The sequence below is a fragment of the Somniosus microcephalus genome, chromosome 14 (assembly GCF_052327205.1).
Source record: "Somniosus microcephalus isolate GS21.2 chromosome 14, FLI_Smic_1.0, whole genome shotgun sequence".
NCBI classification, from domain to species: Eukaryota; Metazoa; Chordata; class Chondrichthyes; order Squaliformes; family Somniosidae; genus Somniosus; species Somniosus microcephalus.
This window is the reverse complement of record NC_141000.1, coordinates 106,591,788-106,613,937: the sequence shown is the minus strand read 5'-3', so window position 1 is coordinate 106,613,937 and position 22,150 is coordinate 106,591,788. Positions and strand designations below refer to the sequence as shown.

The window sequence follows — 22,150 nt, the reverse complement described above, 5'->3', positions numbered from 1 at the left end:
TTGAGTCGAGGTTCAACTTTACCTGGGCACCGGGGCGTTGCTGGGTTTGCTCCAGGCCTCCAGCGTGTTCAAAGTGATCCTCCTGAACGGGGGGGCTTTGTAGCCCTGAGCGGCAGCCTGGAGGGGTTTCGTGTCCGACGAGGTTGGCGATACTTTGGTGGTGAGAGGCGTACTGGGGGACTCTTTAGCCGCTGCACTGGGTGCTTTCAGCCGAGATGGGGTAGCAGAGTCATTCTGATCCACATTCCTGTTGGGAGTGCTGCACTCTGTCTGTTTTGGGGTTACAGGAGTCATCCGGTTTGCTTGGCCCTTCTTCGTTTTTTTCTCGGAGATGCTGGGGATCTGCATGGAGAGCACCGGCTTTTCTTTCAGAGGTACACCCAATTCAGCTATCTCGAACGTGATAAAGGAGCAGTATCCGTCTGTGGACGATATAGTGAGGAAGGTCCCATCTTTAGACCTAGTCAAAAGGATTTGAATGGCACACGTCAGCAAGAATTTCAGCAACTTTCCTCAGAAACTGTCCGTTTGAAATGTATATAATTCAACAAAGGGGAGAGGGGAGGGAACAGGAAATTTCTCAGTTAAAAGCCACTGTAACTGCTTAGAGGCTCAAATGAAAATTCCACAGGAACTTCCCGAAAAAGTACATATTCAACTGTCAGTTAAGTAAAACATTCTCACAAATAACCCTGGACAAGTTAATTATTTAAGAGTTCATTTTAAGAACAATTCCCCTTTGATCCGAAAATTCATCATTCAATTTCACTCCAAACTCTCAGCCTCAATAGCCAAGGATGCATACTCCCATGGGAAGCTCAGGCGGATGGTGGGTCAGGCTGACGTGCTAACACAGCGGTAGGGCACAGGGTTTGCGCTCACCACACCCCACATGGCAAGTTCCCAACCTTGGCTGCAACTTCAGGGGGCACCACATCCCTTAAGGAACGGAAACATGGTAACTAAAAACCTACAGACAGACGAATCATCCGAGACCAACGATTACTTCGAAAGTGACAAATGAGAGAGAGAGTCCTTTTTTTATTCTTTTATGGGATCTGGGTGTCGCTGGCAAGGCCAGCATTTATTGCCCATCCCTAGTTGGCCTCGAGAAGGTGGTGGTGAGCCGCCTTCTTGAACCGCTGCAGTCCGTGTGGTGATGGTACTCCCACAGTGTTGTTAGGGAGGGAGTTCCAGGATTTTGACCCAGTGACGATGAAGGATCGGCAATATACTTCTAAGTCAGGATGGTGTGTGACTTGGAGGTGGTGGTGTTCCCATGCGCCTGCTGCCCTTGTCCTTCTAGGTGGAAAAGGTCATGGGTTTGGGAGGTGCTGCCAAAGAAGTCTTGACGAGTTGCTGCAGTGCATCTTGTAGATGGTACACACTGCAGCCACGGTGCGCCGGTGGTGGAGGGAGTGAATGTTTAAGGTGGGGGATGGGGTTCCAATCAAGCGGGCTCCTTTGTCCTGGATGGTGTCGAGCTTGAGTGTTGTTGGAGCTGCACTCATCCAGGTAGGTGGAGAGCATTCCATCACACTCCTTACTTGCGCCTTGTAGATGGTGGAAAGGCTTTGGGGAGTCAGGAGGTGAGACACTCGCCGCAGAATACCCAGCCTCTGACCTGCTCTTGTTGCCACAGTATTTATGTGGCTGGTCCAATTAAGTTTCTGGTTAATGGTGACCCCCCCCCCCCCCAGGATGTTGATGGTGGGGGATTCGGTGATGGTAATGCCGTTGAATGTCAAGGGGAGGTGGTTAGACTCTCGCTTGTTGGAGATAGTCTGGAAGTAGGTTACCTGCACCTTCACAGTGGAGATTGGATGGCTTGCCTGATGTAGATTGGAAAATGAAAGGCTCGCAAAACAAGTTGGGGGAGGTGGGGGGGGGGGGCGGAATATTCGAACTTGAATGAAAGTAATTTGGACTACTTCCAGGCAACATACAATTTTAAACTAGGATTCTGAAAAAAAAATCTCAAACGTTTCCAGTGGGTAGGATGTGCATTCCAAATTGTAGCCATTTGTTTGCCCAAGTGGCATTTTTTTTAAAAACAGTAGTTTCCTTTATTATTTAATGACATTAGACATGCATGATTGGCAAAATAATCAGCACGAGAGTGATAGGATCCACAAAAACAATTCACCTCAATATCAGGAAATACACAACCAGCTCATTCTTTAACCATTTTCCATTATCAGACCACTTCCTTTCATCTCTTCTCACAACACAAAGCAACATCGAAGAGGAGATCTTAAAGACAGATGACATTTATCGAGATAAAAGCCTAAACAATATTTTCAGATTTTCAAGGCGAGGGGTCACAAGTTCACAGTTGTGAAAGGTAAGTCTAGGACAGGTTTTACCACTGAGCTACAAAGAGAGAGTTAGACACAGGTTTACGCCCAAGTAAGCGACAGGTCATTAAGCTTCAAAAGGAGACACTGCAGAGGGGCCTCATAGGAGGTATATAATGCTTAAAGTGATCCCATAATAATAAAGATGATACAGCGGAACAAAAGGGCACAAGTTCAGAGTTGTGAAGGGCACAGTTGAACAGACAACAGGAAATAGATCTTTACAACGGGCGAACTACTGCTGGCTGAGAAGGCTGGTTGAGGCCCTCATTTAAGAAAGCTGTAATGGGAAGATGGAAGGTTTGGTGTTGCAAAAGGGTAAGATTAAATGGTCTGAAAATCCTTATTAATGCAAATCACATCTTGTGACCTCGTGAAGCGCAGTCGGCTGGGATTCAAGAGCAATATAAACGAAATGGAAAATTCTATGCAGTTGCACACAGAGAGCCTCCGTTGTAAGCCTTTCCTTACCATGTTATATCACTCAGGGTGTGATAATGGATGTTTGAGATGTAACCAAAGGGTACCATTTGTTGTGTGTCATACAAGAGTATGGAATCTTCAGAAGCTACAGCAAACACCAGTCGATATGGCAAATTCAACATGTTTATTTTCTTAGGTGACTCACCTAAACACAAAAACTTGTTATAATTTTGTCAGAGGGAGAAGAATATTAATTGTTCTAGTAGATAAAAGTAAAAAGGTAGGATTGAAAAAATACTTTGCATAAATAAAACAAGCACTAGCTATCTCAAATACAAGAGATACTGAAAATGCACAAGTCAGTCAAACATCAGTTCTGACGAAGGTACGAACCAGAAATATTAACAAATCTCTCTTTCTGACCAATGTCCAGCTTCTACTATAGCAAAATACCGTGGATGCTGGAAATCTGAAATAACAGAAAATGCTGGAAGCACTCAGCAGGCCAGGCAGCATCCGTGGAGAGAGAAACAGAGTCAATGTTTCAGGTCTGGGATCCTTCATCAGTTCTGGTGAAGGCGGTTAAGAAGGCAAATGGTATGTTGGCCTTCGTAGCGAGAGGGTTTGAGTACAGGAACAAGGATGTCTTGCTGCAGTTGTACAGGGCCTTGGTGAGACCACATCTTGAGTACTGTGTGCAGCTTTGGTCACCTTATCTGAGGAAGGACGTTCTTGCCATGGAAGGAATTCAGCGAAGATTCACCAGGCTGATACCTGGGATGGCAGGAATGACGTATGAGGAGAGATTGGGACGATTGGGCTTGTACTCGCTGGAGTTTAGAAGAATGAGAGGGGATCTCATTGAAACTTATAAAATTCTAACTGGACTGGACAGACTGGATGCAGGAAGGATGTTCCCGATGGTCGGGGAGTCCAGAACCAGGGGTCACAGTCTAAGGATAAGGGGTAGGCCATTTAGGACAGAAATGAGGAGGAATTTCTTCACCCAGAGAGTGGTGAACCTGTGGAATTCTCTACCACAGAGGGCGGTGGAGGCCAATTCATTAAATATATTCAAGAAGGAGTTGGATATATTTCTTACGGCTAAAGGGATCAAGGGGTATGGGGAGAAAGCAGGGGCCGGGTACTGAAATTGGATGATCAGCCATGATCGCATTGAATGGCGGAACAGGCTCGAAGGGCCGAATGGCCTACTCCTATCTTCTATGTTTCTCTCTCCACGGATGCTGCCTGGCCTGCTGAGTGCTTCCAGCAGTTTCAGTTGTTATTCCAGCTTCTACTATTTTACTTCATACTTTCCAGGAATGTTGCTTGCTGATTAGTGCCTATACACTTTCTGTACACATTATTGTAACAATAATAATTACATGAAAAGGCTTCCATGATTTTAAACGAATAATTTTTTTTATTTCAGTATGCCCTAGTTCTTTCTAATTTTCTCCCCTCAAAGCGTTAACTCCTTGCTGGGGTGCACAGGCCCAAGGCATCCCCTGGCATATCAGCCAAATGATCATTGCTCACGTGAGCACTTTGGCAGTGTCAACTAGCTCTTTAACCACAGGGGTGCCAATTCTGGTCCTGTCCTCTCCCTGGGTCCACGCATGCAAGCTTCCAGCAGAGAGTCATTAAATAGCCATGAAGACTGGGTGCACTGGCTCATTTTGTAGTGGTTTGATTTTTTTTTTTTTAAATAAAGCGAGCATGCAACTCCAAATCATGTGACTGGAATATTTCCCTCAAACTCTGCATTATCAACCAGTATTGAACTTTTGAAATCGCTTTGGAGCTTCACATCTGGCCTATCAATTATTTTCTAACGAGGGCCACTTGTTGAAGGGTCCACCACATTAATCCATAAAGTGTCTCTCTGTTCCAGATGCAAGACCCATGACAGGAGGTCTCCTGTAGGCTGTCAGCACTAAAAAATAATGTGCAATTTCTGCTCACATTTATGAGAATAAATCAAGATCTTTCCAGTTCTCTTTCTCCTTGTGACTCATGAGCTCCTCACAGCCACATATTCGACATCAGAAACTTGGCATGAGGCTACCAGTCATCTCTGCCTCGTCAGCAGTGACAGATAATTAGCCACAACTTCATCTTAGCTGTGAAGCGCTTTGGGACATCCTGAGCTCATGAAAAGTGTTATAAAAAAGCAAGTTCTTTCTTTACAACATCCTTGAGATTTTTTTTTTTTTTTTAGGGGCAGGGGGCAAAGAGGAAGAAAATTGGTCAGGGTTCCTGCCCCAATCACTAGCCAATGACCCCCCTCCCTCTGTTGCAAAGTACACATGTGGACATCAGCTGTGGGCGGGATATGGCTCCGCTGTCACATTCTGCTTCCCACCTGGCGGAGAAGTGGCCCAAGAATTGCCTTCAATGTGTCCTCAAAATGGAATTGGTTAGACTGAATGCCAGGAATGTAAAGGGTTAATGCTAATTGAAACCATAACGGCTTATACATTCCTCAACGGTGATGGACGACAAGCCATCAAGACCACAGGCCCGGAGTCAGCTCGTTAAGGGGACATAAAGATGTCCTGACTTATCTGGACATGTGCGAGACCCTTTGGTAGCAAAGACCAAAGAAACTAGGGAGTGAACAAGTGACCTGGCACATCTAGGAGCCGATGCTTCATTGATTTGGAGGTCCTCAGGGGTACAAGCATGGCTGTGTGAGGTGATTTACAACAAAAGAGCTGAACTGTTCTAACATGTGTCACTCAGATTGGTCAATAGAATTGAGGAGGTTTCTTTGGAAGTTATGGATTTATAAGAAGACGTTTTTGAAAATAAAGACTTCAGCCTTGAGTCCTTAGTTTAGGTTTAGTTAGTTTAGTAGTCTTTGTAATAGAAAGCGTAAGTATTCTGTATCCCTAGTATATGTAGAAGGAATCTCTGTAAAATTAGAAAGTGCATCTGGAGGGAGGGAGAGAGAGAGAGAGAGAGTGTACAGAAGTTAAGATTTGCAGCTATATCAATCATATAGAGGCAGGTGTAAGTATTCACTTATATGTGCAAATTTCTCCGAGACGAGATTTAAGCCAGCTAGTACAGATGGTGAATTTACTCTGGAGTAGAGGATTCCTGAAGAACAGACAGCACCTCTACAGACCATCAATTGGACCTCTCAGAAGACTAACACCATTCTCCCAGAGGAAGGCAAGGCAACCAGTTCATAAGGATGAGTATATACAAGTTCGGGAAACATTGCTACACAAGCACATGGGGTGAAATTCGTCTTGGGTAGTTGCACAAAACGGACAAGTGCACCGGCAGTCATTTTACACTCCGCCCAATTTTCCTTTTCATTGACTTCAAGTGAAAAGAAAATTTGCAGAGTGCAAGACAAGCTGCCAATGCGCAACTGACTGTTTTGCACTACCCGAGATGAATTTCACTCCCATAGACTTTAACCTATTCAGTAGACTGGCTAGCTAATGCTGTCAACTTGTCAGCTATCTGAAGAGGCTAATCCTAAATTAATCTCACCAATTTATATCAATCTCAGACACCAATCTCAACTGTAACTTTAAAATCAGCAAGCAGTTAATGCTGAATTACGGTGTCATAACTGAACTGCCTTTGTAACCTCTTATTTTGTTAATTAACCATATCAGCTAATTTTTTTGCATATTCAGTGTGTAAATGCTGCTGATTATGATTCTGAAGTTAATAAACAATTGCTAGTTCATGATTTTGTTGTCAGACTTCTTTGATAATTGGCACATTCACTCAGTAGCTTGTGCGGATCCTGATGGGAAATCGGTAGTGTAAATGCTTATATAATCCAAACTGGTATTGATGCAAGACAGTTCAAGCGAGCCAAACTTTGGCATCATTAACTCCTGGGCAGAAACCCCCCCCCCCCCCCCAAAGACGGTTCCTTGACGAGAAGTTATGGTGAAGGGCTTAAGGATTTGCCTGGCGCCCTTGATGATTAGTCTCAATCCCAGTGTTCTTATAAAAATGAATAGCCTGGCAATGCCCCTTGTCTAGGCTTACACCTGAGTAACAGACAGCCGATGAAAAGTATCTGGGACTGCATGACAGGAGGGAGAAAATTGTCGAGGGAGGCAATAAAGGAAAAGAAATTAAACACATTACAATCATACCTGACCAATTAGTGCTCAGGCTGCTTTAAAATCGGACTCACCTTCTATTTTATGTTGCCTTAGCTCAAAAAATATCGGGCAGCAACGAACAGCCAGAGTGGCCTTAGCGGGACAAGGCAGGTGGGCGACCGGCCTTCAAGTAAAAGAGATGCGTTTATGAAGTTACCTCACAAATTTCAAGCAAACGCTCAACATTGTAATAATAAAGCAAGCAAGCTCCTTCCTACCTTTTCAAATTTTTTCTGGAAAATACGTATGTTGTGTTAGTAACATTTTCTCCTGCCTCCACGCAGCCAGCTGAAAGAGGTACAAAACCAGTGAGAAGGTTCCGCGGGGCAAGTTAAAAATAAAATGCAAAAAAAGCTGAACAGAGAATGTTGGAAATGCACAGATCACGGGCATCTTTTCAGGTAGGTCTATTCCTCAGGACCAGGTCCCACCAGAAGAGTTAACCCATCTTTTCTCTGTATTTCCAGCACTTTCTGTTTCTACTTCTGCTGTTAATTTAACTCCCAACAGTAAATACAAATGTGAAATTGCCTCCAGAAATGATCGGTTCCGGAATCATTCTAAATGAATGGACAAATTTGCGCAAAATTGCCAGCGTGTTTAGAAATGCTGGATAATGTTAAAGTGGAGGCAGAAAGCTAACAAGTACAACTACACAGAACAAATCCATTAAGGTAGATTTATGAATAGGTACTTAACGTTGAAAGAAACAAACTGCAGCATAGTTTTAATTTTGCATTCCCCTCTCTTCTACCCGCTCCCAATCTTTAATATTGTCCTTCAAAAAAGCAACAGGTAGCGATATCAAAAGGTACCAAATTCTTTGTAATTTTAATTACAACGGCATTACTCAGTTACACTCCTGATTAGACCAGCTGCTGCCTAAATATTTATTCTGTAACAGAGATTTCACCGTTCTGGGGCACCAGCAAGTTAAGCAAAGCAGAAAATAAAGAGTTTTTGTTCCTTGACTGATGCAAAATGACTGTTATACAAGTGGCCATACCATAACTATTACCAAAGTATATCATGGGGACATTGGGGGAAGGGGGTGGGAAAATCAGGGGAAGGAGGGGATTACGGTCCCATATGCACAAACTATTTTTATGGCTTAAAATTAAAGCTTAAGAATTACTAGGCAGCAGGAACAGCAGCAGACATTAGTTCCCCTATAAGCAGGACAAAGAAGCCCGCGTGATTGGCACTTCATCCACCACCTTAAGCATTCACTCCCTCCACCACCGGTGCACTGTGGCTGCAGTGTGTACCATCTGCAAGATGCACTCCAGCAACTTGCCACGGTTTTTTCGACAGCACCTCCCAAACCCGTGACCTCTACCACCTAGAAGGACAAGGGCAGCAGGTGCATGGGAACACCATCACCTGCAAGTTCCCCTCCAAGTTACACACCATCCTGACTTGGAAATATATCGCCGATCCTTCATCGTCGCTGGGTCAAAATCCTGGAACTCCCTCCCTAATAGCACTGTGGGAGTACCCTCACCACACAGACTGCAGCGGTACACCACCACCTTCTCGAGGGCAATTAGGGATGGACAATAAATGCTGGCCTTGCCAGAGGCGCCCACATCCCAGGAACAAATGTTTTTAAAAAGCTAAGTGTTGCCAACAAGATCTAAACATACAGAATTAAATGTACTGGTGTTGGGGTCTGGTTGGAGCAGTAGGTTGTGGTAGAACAGGGTTCTTTCAGCTCAATTCTCACTCCAGACGTACATGAAGAATTCAACATCTCTACCCAGGAAATCGCCCAGTAAGTGGTGCATTTCTGCACTACAGGCTGAATTAAGATACATTTTACTGGCAGAGTGGAAGCAGTTTTGCACTCTGCATCTAACCTGCACTTTACCCAAATGTTCCTAGAATTTGAGCATCTCAAAGCCAATTTCCACGATAAGCCAAACCAAATTCTGTGGCACGAGAGTGTAAATTTCTGTGGTACACTGCCGGGTATTCGAAACATATTTACACAAAGTGTAACAGCAATTTTTATTAAAAATAATTTCAACTATCAACACCATCAAGCATTAACTCAACCATTACTGTAATCAAATTTTTTAAAAAGTGCAAGTTGTAATGATTTCAATTGAAACGCGCAGCCACAGCTTTCTGGGCTCCGTCCAAGAGCACATTCCTATTCCCACAAAAGGCCAGCTTATTTCTGTTCGACGTTGAAACAAAGGAACACGAACATTCCAGCGCTGTCCTTGGAGAGGGTGCTTCTCCTGAGTGCAGTGCTTTTTTTTTTGCGCGCTGAAGCTCTACTCTGCATCAGCCGAATTGGTAATACTTGGCAGCGCAAACAACTTACAAACATTTTCAGGTTACCTGGACAGATTTCTCAAGAGCAGCAACAAGGTCCATGACATGTGCATGACTAATTACATAGGATTACAGAGGATATACGGCACACAAACAGGCCATTCGGCCCAACCTGTCCATGCCGGCGTTTATGCTCCACTCGAGCCTCCTCCCGTCTTTCCTCATCTAAATCTATCAGCATAACCCTCTAATCCCTTCTCCCTCATGTGCTTGTCTAGCCTCCCCTTAAATGAATCTATACTATTCGCTTCAACCACTCCTTGTGGTAGCGAGTTCCACATTCTCACCACTCTCTGGGTAAAGAAGTTTCTTCTGAATTCCCTATTAGATTTCTTGGTGACTATCTTACATTGATGGCCTCTAGTTATGCTGTTCCCCACAAGTGGAAACATTCTCTCTGTATCCACTCTATCAAAACCTTTCATAATTTTAAAAGACCTCCATTAGGTCACCCCTCAGCCTTCCTTTTTCAAGAGAAAAGAGACCCAGCCTGTTCATCCTTTCCTGATATGTATACCCTCGCATTTCTGGTATCATCCTTGTAAATCTTCTCTGCACCCTCTCCAGCGCCTCTATATCCTTTTTATAATAGTGACCAGAACTGTACACAAGTGTGGTCTAACCAAGGTTCGATACAGGTTTAGCATAACTTCCCCACTTTTCAATTCTATCCCTCTAGAAATAAACCCTAGTGCTTGGTTTGCTTTTTTTTTTTAAATGGCCTTGCTAACCTGCGTCGCAACTTTGAGTGATTTGTGTATTTGTACTCCTAGATCCCTTTGTTCCTCTACCCCACCCAGACTCGCACCCTCCACGTGCTAAGTGACCTCCCTATTCTTCCTACCAAAATGTAATACCTCACATTTATCTGTGTTGAACTTCATTTGCCAATTATATGCCCATTCTGCAAGTTTATTATTGTCCTCCTGTAACTTGTTGCAGTCCTCCGCAGTATTGACTATCCTCCCAATTTGGTGTCAGCCGCAAATTTAGAAATTGTGTTTTTGATTCCCAAGTCTAAATAGTTAATGTAAATTGTGATGATATAGATACAACTTAGGCTGTAAACCCTACACAGATTCGCGATTTGTTTTCTCATGTATGAAGCATTATAGGTATAATAAATCATTCCATATTTTATACTGCATTAAAACATGAATGATCTGTGCAACAGCATTGTACAGAATAGTCAATAAAAGCTCCTTTCCTAGCAGGGATGGACCTACCCATCCAGTGTTGTCCATCTCTGCAGCTGCAGTGATGGACAATAATATTTCTATGACCCATTGTCACTTGTTTCATTAATAATGACATGGCCTTTTTGGACTGCAAGCTTCCCTTGCACCTCCTCTTCCTCTGCCAAATGCACATCAGGAGTTTCTCAATGGCTGCGCAGGAGGTACAGCCCCAACATTTTTGATACGGGTTTGTAGAAATGTTTGCCCGGGAGTCTCTGCCATTTCTGGCGGGAGGCTCGCCTCCTCCAGCAACATTCTCGCAGAATCGCGTGCAAGGTTTCACCGCTCCACTTGTGGCATGGTGGCTGCCTGAAGAGATGGCACCGTGGCACGTCGCTTCCTCCTACTGCCGTACTCCAGACTCCCAGCTGCCTTCCTCTGGTGTGTTGGAGGATGAATGGTCTGTGAATGATTTGCGAACGTGACCCACTTGGATGATGCGCAGCAGAGTTTTGCTGTAGTTTGACGCTAAACTCTTGCAAACGGTGGGTGGGCGCAGTAATGTACAGCGCAGTCTTGGATCAACGGTGATTAGAATGCCGCAGACTTTTGAACAAGCCTAACCATAAATCGCAAGCTTCTAAAACTAAATTCTGTTCGTAACACAAAAATAAGCTAAACTTTGTTTTGAACAACAGGACCCAAGAAAATTTGCATATATTCAAAATAGTTCCCACCTCTGAGCAAAAAATGGAACACCAAAAGCTTTCCAATTTAAACGTGCACAGAGAAAAAAAAACATGCTAATTTAATTAGCAATAAAACAGTAAATCCTCTTACAACATTGTAAGAAACGTTATTCAAACACATACAAGAGCTGATTTTGCAAGGCTTCAATCCCTGCACTGAGCCTCACGCTATGACCAAACGGCTCAGAGAATCAGACACGGAGATCAGACCAACCCGATTTGTGAAACTCATTTTCCCAGGAATCATGAGGGCCGCCGGGCGCGCCAGATTCTCCAATGCCTGCTCAGGAGAAGCAAGCCTCGCAGGCCCCTCCCCCAGGCAGCTCAACAGCAGCTCGATGTTGGGATGCTGCGACTCAGAGGCCCTCGGGGAAATCCCGCAAGAGGAGGGGGTTTGGGAAACGGCAACAGGGGGAGGCCGACTGCAACGCCTGTGGAGTCGGGGGGTGTCCAATGCCTGCCCCGCTCATTGCTGACTAATTTTGAAAAGTGATTCTTTAACAGGCGGTAAGTCCCTAATTTACATATTTAAGGGATTGAACGCTGGTATTAGGCGTCTGCCTAGGACACCTAAAAAGATGGGCCTCGTGAATTTGTCAGTGGAACCAACGCCCGCGCAGATTAGGCGTAGGCCATTCCACTGCCTAACTGCTGTTTTGCTCCCATTTTACGCCCGAAAGTCGGCAACAATACATACCACTTTCTACCCCTTAGTGTTCTATTCCCCAGCTGAGACTAAGGTTTTTGTCTCCATTACCCTCCTCTGATCAATAAGAACCTATCCCTGGCATCATTCCTTTCAATAGCTTTAACTCATGACCCTTTGTCCTAGTATCCTGGCATACCTTGAAGTATTGCTCCAGATTCAGTTATCTGTACCAGTTAATATCTTCTATAAGGTCTTTTCTCAGTCAATGTTTTTCAAGGCTGAAGAGGCCCCAGTTTCCCCACTCTTTGCTCATAGTGATTCAATTGTTTTGACACCAGCATCAGCTTTATGGCTCTGCTCTGTTCTGCCTCCATGGCTTGAATGTTTCCGACATGTTGAGTGTTGGCCAAAACTAAAGGTAGTACTCAAGGTGACCGTGATGGCTTCTAACTTATCCTCTAGTGACCAAACAACAAGATTCAACAATCTATTAAGTTTGCTTAATGTTGCTCCACTGTGATTTAACATGTTAAGTGCCAAAGCTAACACACTCAGATCCCTTTCTGTTTCAACTATGGCTATTTCTACACCATCCCTAGTGTACACGCAGTATCTAGTTTTCCTGTCAATGTGTTGTACTTCACACTGATCTGCACTGACTTTCATCTGTCACTGATTTACCCAATTGCTATTATCTTATTTCTTTTGTAGGTTCCTGGTTGCTTCATCCTTCAACGACACCTGGTCATCTGTGAACTTGACCAGTTTACATTGGGTTCCTAAGTCTAAATCAGTATTATAGATTAGGAACAGTAGGGGCCTCAGCACCAGACCATGGGCACTCCACTCAGTACTTCTCCCTACTCAGACACCGCTTCCTTATCAAGTATCCACTTCTTTCTTTCCTTCAGCTAATTCCATCTCCACGCCCAGTGTTTTACCTCGAATTCTCACTGCTTTCACTTTCAGTAAGAACTTTATCAATTACTTTTTGTTTCCCCCCCTCGAAATCTGAAAATGCCACGCCGTATAGCTTCCAATGCCCACTTAGGATATCACGTCCACAAAAATAAATTCAAGGTCAGTTAAGGAAGATCTTCCCTTCTAAAGCCATGTCGGCTTGCATTTATCAGATTATTCTCAGGAGGTACTCCTTACATTTGTTCCCGATAATCGATTCCATCGTTTTACCATATGCAGATTTTAAAATGATGAGTCTGCAGTTGCCAGGATTAGATTTATCTGCCTTCTTGAATTTGGGGACTCTAGCTGGTTTCTAATCTGGTGGTACCTTCACCAACATTCATCAACTCTCTCAAGATGCTTACTAGCACTTCATCCCTAGTCTCCTGAAAGGAAATGTATCCTCCATCACCGAAGCATTGTGATTCCAGTGATGAGCAGCATACAATGCTCTGCTGGCACCTTTTTAAGCCATGCCTGTTATCTCAGAACTTTGAATTACAAATCTTATTTGGTTGTGTATAACATTGTCATCAGCCCTCATTGCCATGACAAGCCAAGAGAAGAATGCTACCATCTGCTGGTTGCTAAAAGTTCTGCAACATATGCTGCAGACCTTCTATAAAAGGAACTTAGTTTGCATCATGGCAGTCATGTGACTGAGACATCAGGCTGTAGAAATGGTGTCGGGAAGGCTGGGCGTGTAAGGCAGTACTGGGTGAGGCAGCAGCTTTAGGGGAGCCCGAGTCACTGTACCTGCCTTTTGAGAGTTCGATAGTTGCTGAATGCTGCTTATGGTTTAGAAAATGATTTGTGTACACTTTTCTAGGGCACCTGTAAATAAAACTGCATTATAATTCAAAAGAAGTCTTTTAATGTTCCAATCTGGCATTTGAAGTTTTGTGAACCGGTGCTTATTGGTGATTAAGCACGCTACAAGACCCTCAACACCATTCGGTTGTTGTTTAGGAATAACTTTGTTCAAAGTTGTTTCCCCTTTAAATAACTGCAGGATGACGCTCCAGCAGCTTGCAATTCCTACTATGCAGATTTTTTTTTTTTTTTAAATTTGTTCCTGGGAAGGCCAGCATTTATTGCCCATCCCTAATTGCCCTCGAGACGGTGGTGCTGAGCCACCTTCTTGAACAGCTGCAGTCTGTGTGGTGAAGGTACTCCCACAGTGTTGTTAGGGAGGGACCAGGATTTTGAACCAGCGACAATGAAGGATCGGCGATATATTTCCAAGTCAGGATGGTGTGTGACTTGGAGGGGAACTTGCAGGTGGTGGTCTTCCCATGCACCTGCTGCCCTTGTCCTTCTGGTGGCAGAGGTCGCGGGTTTGGGAGGTGCTGCTGAAGAAGCCTTGGCAAGTTGCTGCAGTGCATCTTGTAGATGGTACACACTGCAGCCACGGTACGCCAGTGGTAGGAGTGAATGTTTAAGGTGCCAATCAAGCGGGCTGCTTTGTCCTGGTTGGTGTCGAGCTTCTTGAGTGTTGTTGGAGCTGCACTCATCCAGGCAAATGGAGAGTATTCCATCACACTCCTGACTTGTGCCTTGTAAATGGTGGAAAGGCTTTAGGGAGTCAGGAGGTGAGACACTCACCGCAGAATACCTAGCGTCTGACCTGCTCTTGTTGCCACAGTATTTATGTGGCTGGTCCAGTTACGTTTCTGGCACTGGCAAGTCAGCCAAACGCCGTTTTGAGCAAGATAGCTCTCCAAAGCAGGATCAGCTGCGACACCCACTACAGATTCCCTTTAACCTCCCGAAGTGTTTTTCTTCCCCCGCCCCCAAATTTCTTCCCTCCTCTCTGGAAGGCATTGATTTACACTGGGGTACAGTTCCACAGCTGCAAGCAGCCCTCCCATACCATGCCCAAGTGCACAATCTTCATGTGTGACTCTAAGTAGTGAATGTCTCCAGGCTAGTTGACTGCGTGGGGGGTGGGGGGGGGAACTGCACCTGACATCACATCCGCAAACGTGCAGTCTACAACACACGTCATTATAGAGCTGTTAGGAACAGAAGTCCTGGCTTATTTTTCTCCTCTCGTCCTCAAATGCAATTGTACCCTCACTACTGCCGCCTTGGCGATCAGGTACTTCCGCACTGGCCAGGGAGGGACTGAAACCAGGACTTTCCTAGTCTGTATGGTTCAATATCACACCAACTGTTGCATCTGATCACTGACCCATCAAGGAAAGTTCTTCAACTCCATGATGTAACAAGGAACATAAGGACACTGGATATAAAAGACCTACAAGTACTGAAACAGTTGCGTGGACATTTCTCGTGCATTCTAGAAGTAACCGCTCTTCCATCACTCTACAAAGCATGAACAAGCGTCGCAGAACTGCTTACCTGGAGTGAGAAGCAAAGAGCCATCTGGTGTGAAGGTGAGTCGGCGGAAGAACGATTTCATGCCATCATCATGAAACATTCGATAGCTCTTGGTCTGCGATTAGTTCAAAACAACAAAATATGAATGAACGAACTCCAATTCTAGCAATTGAACAATCCTGAAGTAACTGCTTTCTAACAACCAACATCTTACATTTGTATAGCACTCCTCATTTGTAAAGATTCACGTAAAACATAGTGGATAACGAGTGGACACCAAGCAGGACAGAGCGAGAGGGATAAGGAGGGGGCAAGGACATAGGAACAGGAGTAGGCCATTCAGCCCCTCGAGCCTGTTCCACCATTCAATGAGATCATGGTTGATCTGTGACCTAACTCCATATACCCGCCTTTGGCCCACGTCCCTTAAGTTAACAAGAAGCTATCAATCTCAGACACGGTCAAAAGGGAGGTTTTTTTAGGATTCTTTTGAAGCCAGGGAGGAAGGTGGCAAGTCAGAGATAATGGTTCGGCAATTACTGGAAAAATAATGGCGAGTTCAAGGCGCCCGCCATTATTAATGGGTAAAGAACCAAGCAATTTGTGGCGAGTTGCACCATGAGTTGCGGATCACCACAAATTGCGGGACAGGTTGCACCGCTCCGCCGTGAGCCTCGCACAAACTGTAGCTCACCGTCAACCTCCCCACGAGTGTCAAATAATTGCTGCGTTTGCACTGTAAACACGAATGAATCGCGTTGCAGCCACTTAGGGCTGGGGTTTCACGTCGCAGGGACCCAGTTAGTGACATGACTTGAAAATCAGCCTTGGAGGCCCTGAAAGGGAACAACTGAAACCGTGAAGTCTCACTCCTGCAGGTAGTAAATTGTTTCTAGGAAGTTTTAAAAAAAAGATTTCGTACTTTTCCTGTCTCTATTTTCTCTTTCTCTCTTAATCCAACCTTTCGTTCCCTCTTTATTTCTCTTATTGCATCTAACTTGACTCTATTTCACTCGATCATCGTTCCTGTTTCTTTCTCCATCCTTAAATGTCATTCTTTAACAAGATAAACCCTGTGTCAGGAGGTCCCAGATACCCCTGTTGCAGTTCCAGCAATTTGCGGTGCAAAAATACGACCTGAAAGGCGAGGCAAAAAAATCCAATTCAGGGCGCTCGCCACAAGATGCGCCGTTCCAGCTAGTTCTGGACCATTGAGAGAGGGCTTCGAGAGGGTGGGGACGCAGTAGCTGAAGAAGCAGCTATCAATGGTGGAGCCAAAGGAGCAGGAAACAAGAAATGAACAAGTATAGGAGAAGATCACAAAGATAGGGAGGGACGCAGAGGGAGTTGAAAATGAGCACAAGGCTCTTGAAGTCAGTTCTCTGGGGCATGAGGAGTTAGTGGAGCCTACCTCGGGCTGGAGTGATGGGTGTTTTGGTGTAACAACTGCACAAAACAAAAATCTCCAACACGGCCTTTAATCCCTAACCATCTTGATTTGAGGGGTCAGCCGTGGCTCAGTGGGTAGCACTCTCGCCTCTGAGTCAGAAGGTTGTGGGTTCAAGTCCTGCTCCAGGGACTCGAGCACAAAAATCTAGTTTGATACTCCAGTGCAGTATTGAGGGAGTGTCGTCTTTCGGATGAGACGTTAAACTGAGGCCCCGTCTGTTCTCTCAGGTGGACATAAAAGATCCCCGGTGTCCTGGCCAATATTTATCCCTCAATCAGCAGAACAACAGATTATCTGATCATCACATTGCTGTTTGTGGGAGCTTGCTGTGCACAAATTCACTGCTGCATTTCCTACATTACAACAGTGACTACAATTCAAAAGTACTTAATTGGCTATAAAGCACTTTGAGATGTCCTGTGATAAAGGCGCTATAGAAATGCAAGTCTTTTTCTTTTTGATTTCAATAAATGGTAAAAACAAGAATACAACAGAAACGTGCATTTACATAGCATCTTCAATGTAGAAAGATGCCCAAGATGCTTCACAAGAGGTTTGCAACATATCCAGAGCCACTGGTATTTCTAGTTTACCGGGTGATCCTATTCGCAGAGAACAGCATTGCAGTGGTGCACATTTATGTAATCTCAAACAGAAGGAAAGATACGTAGTTAATACAAACGTAGGTCCATGGTTATGTAAGTAAATACACATAACATGCCGTGACAACTGAACAAAACGGACGGGAAAGGCCCCGGTTCAACCTCTGGACTGTACCGAGTAAGTCAATTTCGCCTGAGGTGGCTGTGGAGGAAATAAGGCAGCGAAGAAGAATTTTTTTTTTTTTTTTTTTTAATTAAAAACAACACCTTGAGTTCGTGGTCCCTATCGAATGATCTCTGCTGGAGAAGCTGCGAGACAATAAGCCGTGCGGTTTGAGTCACCTGCTGACACTCAGTGCTCATGTCCTCGCGCAAGTAATGGCCACTGAGGCACTGTACCAGAGGGGCTGCCACTAGCCTAGACACAAAGCTCTGCTATGGTCTTCCCTTCAAGGGAGCAGGCCAAAGGCAAGCACATCAAAACAAAAAAAATCCCATTTAAAAAAAAGTGCCTCGGCACTTAAAATTGTTAAAACGATATCGCAACACAGTCACAGCACAAAGTAGTCGTGTACTTTAGACAGATGGCAACACATGATTTGTACCGTTGATGGGAAAGAGAAACATGCTCCACAATGACTGGCCAGAACCTGAAATCATTATTTTTAAGCCCTCATTTATTTACAATATGCATAATAAGGGAAGGATTTAAGCAATTTAAGTAATCTCCTTCAGTCACACAACCCTCAGAGAGATCGATGCTCCTCTAATTCTGGCCTCTTGAGCATCGCCGATTTTAATCACTTCCACCATTGGCGGCCGTGCCTCCAGCTGCCTAGGCCCCAAGCTCTGGAACTCCCTCCCTAAACCTCTTCACCTCCTTTCAGGTGCTCCTTAAAACCTACCTCTTTGACCAAGCTTTTGGTCATCTGCCCTAATATCTACTTATGTGGCTCGGTGTCAAATTTTGTTTGGATAACGCTTCTGTGAAACGCCATGGGACATTTTAAAGCCGCTATATAAACAAAAAAGAAACATAGAAGATAGGAGCAGGAGTAGGCCATTCGGCCCCTCGAGCCTGCTCCGCCATTCAATGCGATCATGGCTGATCATCCAAATTCAGTACCCTGTCCCTGCCTTCTCCAATAAATACAAGTTGTTGTTGTTGTTGAGCGAATGATCAAAGACTGAAGAATGCAAATTTAGTATCCCAGTGTGGAGGTGGCAGGACAACAAGCCATGTTAAGAAAGACTTGCATTTATACAGCGCCTTTCACAACCTCAGGACGTCCCAAAGCGCTTTACAGCCAATGAAGTACTTTTAAAGTGTAGTCACTGTTGAAATGCAGGAAACACGGCAGCCAATTTGCACACAGCAAGCTCCCACAAACAGCAATGTGATAAAGACCAGATAATCTGATTCAATTTTTTTTTTTTTTTTTTTTTTTTTTTGAGGGATATATATTGGCCAGGACACCGGGGAGAGCTCCCCTGCTGTTCTTCGAAATGGCGTCATGGGATCTTTTACGTCCACCCGAGGGGGCAGACGTCTCATCCGAATGACGGCACTTCCGACAGTGCGGCACTCCCTCAGTACAACAAAGGGAGTCCCAGGACCAGATTATATCAATTTGTTCAGGCCCTGAAACTCACCAGAAGGCTCCATTCGATATTATAGTGCTCCAGTGCTAGTTTACTGCCACAAGAGACACACACACACACACACACACACACACACGTCAGCAGTGACTCTAGTGGTAAAAAGCAGGTCGTGCAGCATTCAAATAGCCCCAGAATTACAAAAGCAAAGTACTGCAGATGCTGGGAATCTGAAATAAGAGCAGAAAATGCTGGAAATGCTCAACAGGTCAGGCAGCATCCGTGGAGAGAGAAATCGAGTTAACGTTTCAGGTCGATGACCTTTTGTCAGAACCGGAAAAAGTTGGAGATGTTAACAGGTTTTAAGCAAGTGCGGGGGCAGGGAAAGGGAGGGGGGTGAAGAGGCAAAGGGAAGGTCTGTGATTAGGATGGAGGGCAGGAGAGATTAAATGACAAAAGGTATGATGGTGCGAGGCGCAACGAGATGATAATGGGACAAGTAAAGAAGCAAAAGATGGGTCTAGAGGAGGTAGGCGTAAAAAGGAATATCAGAATCATCAGCAACAGCAGCTGTCCGAACAAAATGGGGGCAGAGGTTATGATGTGAAATTGTTGAGCTTTAGTGTCGAGTCTGGAAGGCTGTACAGTGCCTAATCGAAAGACGAAACCCCAGAATTAACAGGCTTTTCAGTCAGCTTCATTAGTTACGGGTAACATAATCGCAGACTCGTTCACTTTCGCACCTCCCAGCTCCTCAGCCCCTACTGCTGAGAAACACCTAGGAGGTAGAATTTCCACAGGGGTTCCCCGATTTCCCGGCACAACCTCCGGAGAAATGGCCGTCAACACCAAATCCTCTGGGATTTCTGCCGAAGTTACGGTGGGAGATTGGAAAAAACCACCCACGGAAACTCCAGGCACTAAACTCCCAACACTAAGGACAGAATGTAGGACTTTACAATATGACTGAATTATATCTGCACAACCTGCTCCAATTCTCCACCCCGCCCCCCCCCCCCCCGACCACCCTCTAATCCTGCTTCACCTGAAGACCACACTTACTCTCGACTCCCCGTGTGCAGTGCCACAGGACATTAACTAGTTCTATTATTAAAAAGACACAGGAAGGGGCAGGAAAACAGATGCAGTATACAGTAGGTAGACACAGTTGAAGAATTAGCATGGCACAGGCACAATGAACCAAATGCTGTAATGTCTATGAAATGCAGCATCTTGGGTTGGGGGTGCGGGGGGGGGATGTTAGTGTGGAGGAAAAAGAAAGCCCCTTGAAACTGTCAGCTTGTCAGCCTTCTCCCCGCTGGATCAGAGGATCGAGAGTTTGAGGCCTGTACCAGCAGCTGCACCTTGCTTTCACCAAGCAGAATGCAGCAACACGATGAGAGAGATGGTTGGAGGGCAGTAGGCAAAGGACAGAAATAAAAGGCAATGTCTCAGGTTTGGCAAGATGAGTGGGGCTCAAATCCTTGCTGTCTAGCGCCGCGAGAGCAGGAAATAAAACAGGTGGCTCACTCGCCCTGCCACAACGCACCGCCAGTCAGCTGACTGCCAGCCACCTCACCTGGAGCCACAGAGGAGAGAGAAAGAGTAACACTGGCCTATGTGCCACGCGTGTGGTTAAAGAATTAGCCATCATGAACAGGACTCTACATGACGAATTTATGGAAAGAGAACCTCCCTGATCAAATACCTCTCTTACAATATGACTTACATCCCCTTCACAAGCAGATGACATCTTGCTGACATTAAAGGCTACCCGCCTGGTCTGTGTGCTGTACACGCGCATAACCCTGTTAAACAAAAGAAACCAAGGTTATGCTTTAAATACCTTGCATTTATTCAGAAATTTGAACTGTAATACTGTTGCATATAAAATCATTAATATAATTGATGCCCAAACACCAACAAATAAAAATGAATATATTCAAACTGCTGCTATTTCCCACAGCAAAAATAAAAGGCACTCACGAGCTGTTTCTGAAAAAAATCACAAAGATTATGCTGACGTTAACATGGCTTTGAAATTGATTTTGCGTGGATATCAGGGTGTTAATTATGGAACTACTCGGGCATTGAAAGTGAAAGAAAATTAATCTTATATACACTAAGCCAAAGCTGACCAGGTAATGGGAATCTTGGAAAAACTGTGATAAATTATCGACATTACTGATTAAGACGCCAGTTGGATATAATACACTAGCGTTAACAAATTAGAAAAGTACAAGTTCACATTATGGACCATTAGAACACAATCAAAGCAGGGTCTTTTCTTGGTATACAAGACACATTTTCAAACCTTTGTGGTTCAGAAACCCTAGGCTTGCAATAGTGCAAGACTCGGGGCCAAACTACAAGGTGGATTTGAGGCAAAAGGGGGAAACAGATACAGGAAGGGAGAACTCCAGCACACACCGACCCGTCAGAGTACCCTGGAGGGGGGACATCAGCCGCACAGCGAGCGCGTCTCTTTGTCAAACCGCCTTACTAGATTAAGCAGCCTGGGAGTGGAACAGCGAGCGCAGCAAATTTAAAAGGAGCAGCGAGGCGAGGCCCGACCAGAGCGGACCTGGGAGTGGAACAGCGAGCGCGGCGAATTTAAAAGGAGCAGCGAGGCGAGGCTTACCAATTCAGCAGCGGGGGAAGAGAGGTAAAAAGTAATCAAAGTGTGACGTCACCAGGAAGCGGGTAAGTGATTGGTTGGTGAGTATTTCTCTCTTTTTTTAAACTTTAACTCCGTGGTTTATAGGTACTAAGGTCTCTCTGGTGTAGCGGGGACTGTTGGTAAACCATTTAACTGTAGTGTAATTTAAATTCAATTAATTAAAGGGTAAATCATGGCAGGACAGCCTGGCCACGTGGTATGCTCCTCCTGCGATATGTGGGAACTCAGGGACACTTCCTGTGTCCCTGACAACTACATGTGCAGGAAGTGCATCCAGCTGCAGCTACTGACAGACCGCATTGTGGTACTGGAGCTGCGATTGGATGCCTAGTGGAGCGTTCACAATGCTCAGGACATCGTGAATAGCACGTTTACGGAGTTGGACACACCGCAGGTAGAGGTTGGACAGGAAGAAAGGGAATGGGTGACCAACAGGCGGAGTACTAGGCGCAGGCAGGTAGTGCAGGGGTCCCCTGTGGACATCCCCCTCTCAAACAGATATACCACTGAGTACTGTTGGGGGGGATGGCTTATCAGAGGAAAGCAGCAGCAGCCAACTTCCTGGCACCAGTGGTGGCTCTGCTGCACAGCACAGGAGGAAAAAGAGGGGTAGAGCTATAGTAATAGGGGATTCTATTGTAAGGGGAATAGATAGGCGTTTCTACGGCC

The 22,150-nt window shown here is 45.0% G+C and overlaps 1 protein-coding gene and 1 long non-coding RNA gene across 3 annotated transcripts in view; one reads left to right on the top strand and one right to left on the bottom strand.

The window, feature by feature from the left end:
• The window catches only part of chaf1b (chromatin assembly factor 1, subunit B), a 51,956-nt gene that overhangs the window by 5,415 nt on the left and 24,391 nt on the right, over window positions 1-22,150 (bottom strand). For both annotated transcript variants that reach the window (XM_086007141.1, XM_086007140.1), the window contains exons 7-12: window positions 20,531-20,609; window positions 15,172-15,265; window positions 7,144-7,213; window positions 6,958-7,049; window positions 2,829-2,985; window positions 23-460 (exon numbers count right to left, since the gene is read on the bottom strand). In XM_086007141.1, coding sequence (XP_085863267.1) covers window positions 23-460; window positions 2,829-2,985; window positions 6,958-7,049; window positions 7,144-7,213; window positions 15,172-15,265; window positions 20,531-20,609 — 930 coding nt within the window. The remainder of the gene's footprint in view (window positions 1-22; window positions 461-2,828; window positions 2,986-6,957; window positions 7,050-7,143; window positions 7,214-15,171; window positions 15,266-20,530; window positions 20,610-22,150) is intronic.
• Window positions 11,429-13,674, top strand: LOC147107811 (uncharacterized). The gene is made up of 2 exons (XR_015080889.1): window positions 11,429-11,702; window positions 12,556-13,674. It is a non-coding gene; the product is annotated as an uncharacterized LOC147107811 (long non-coding RNA).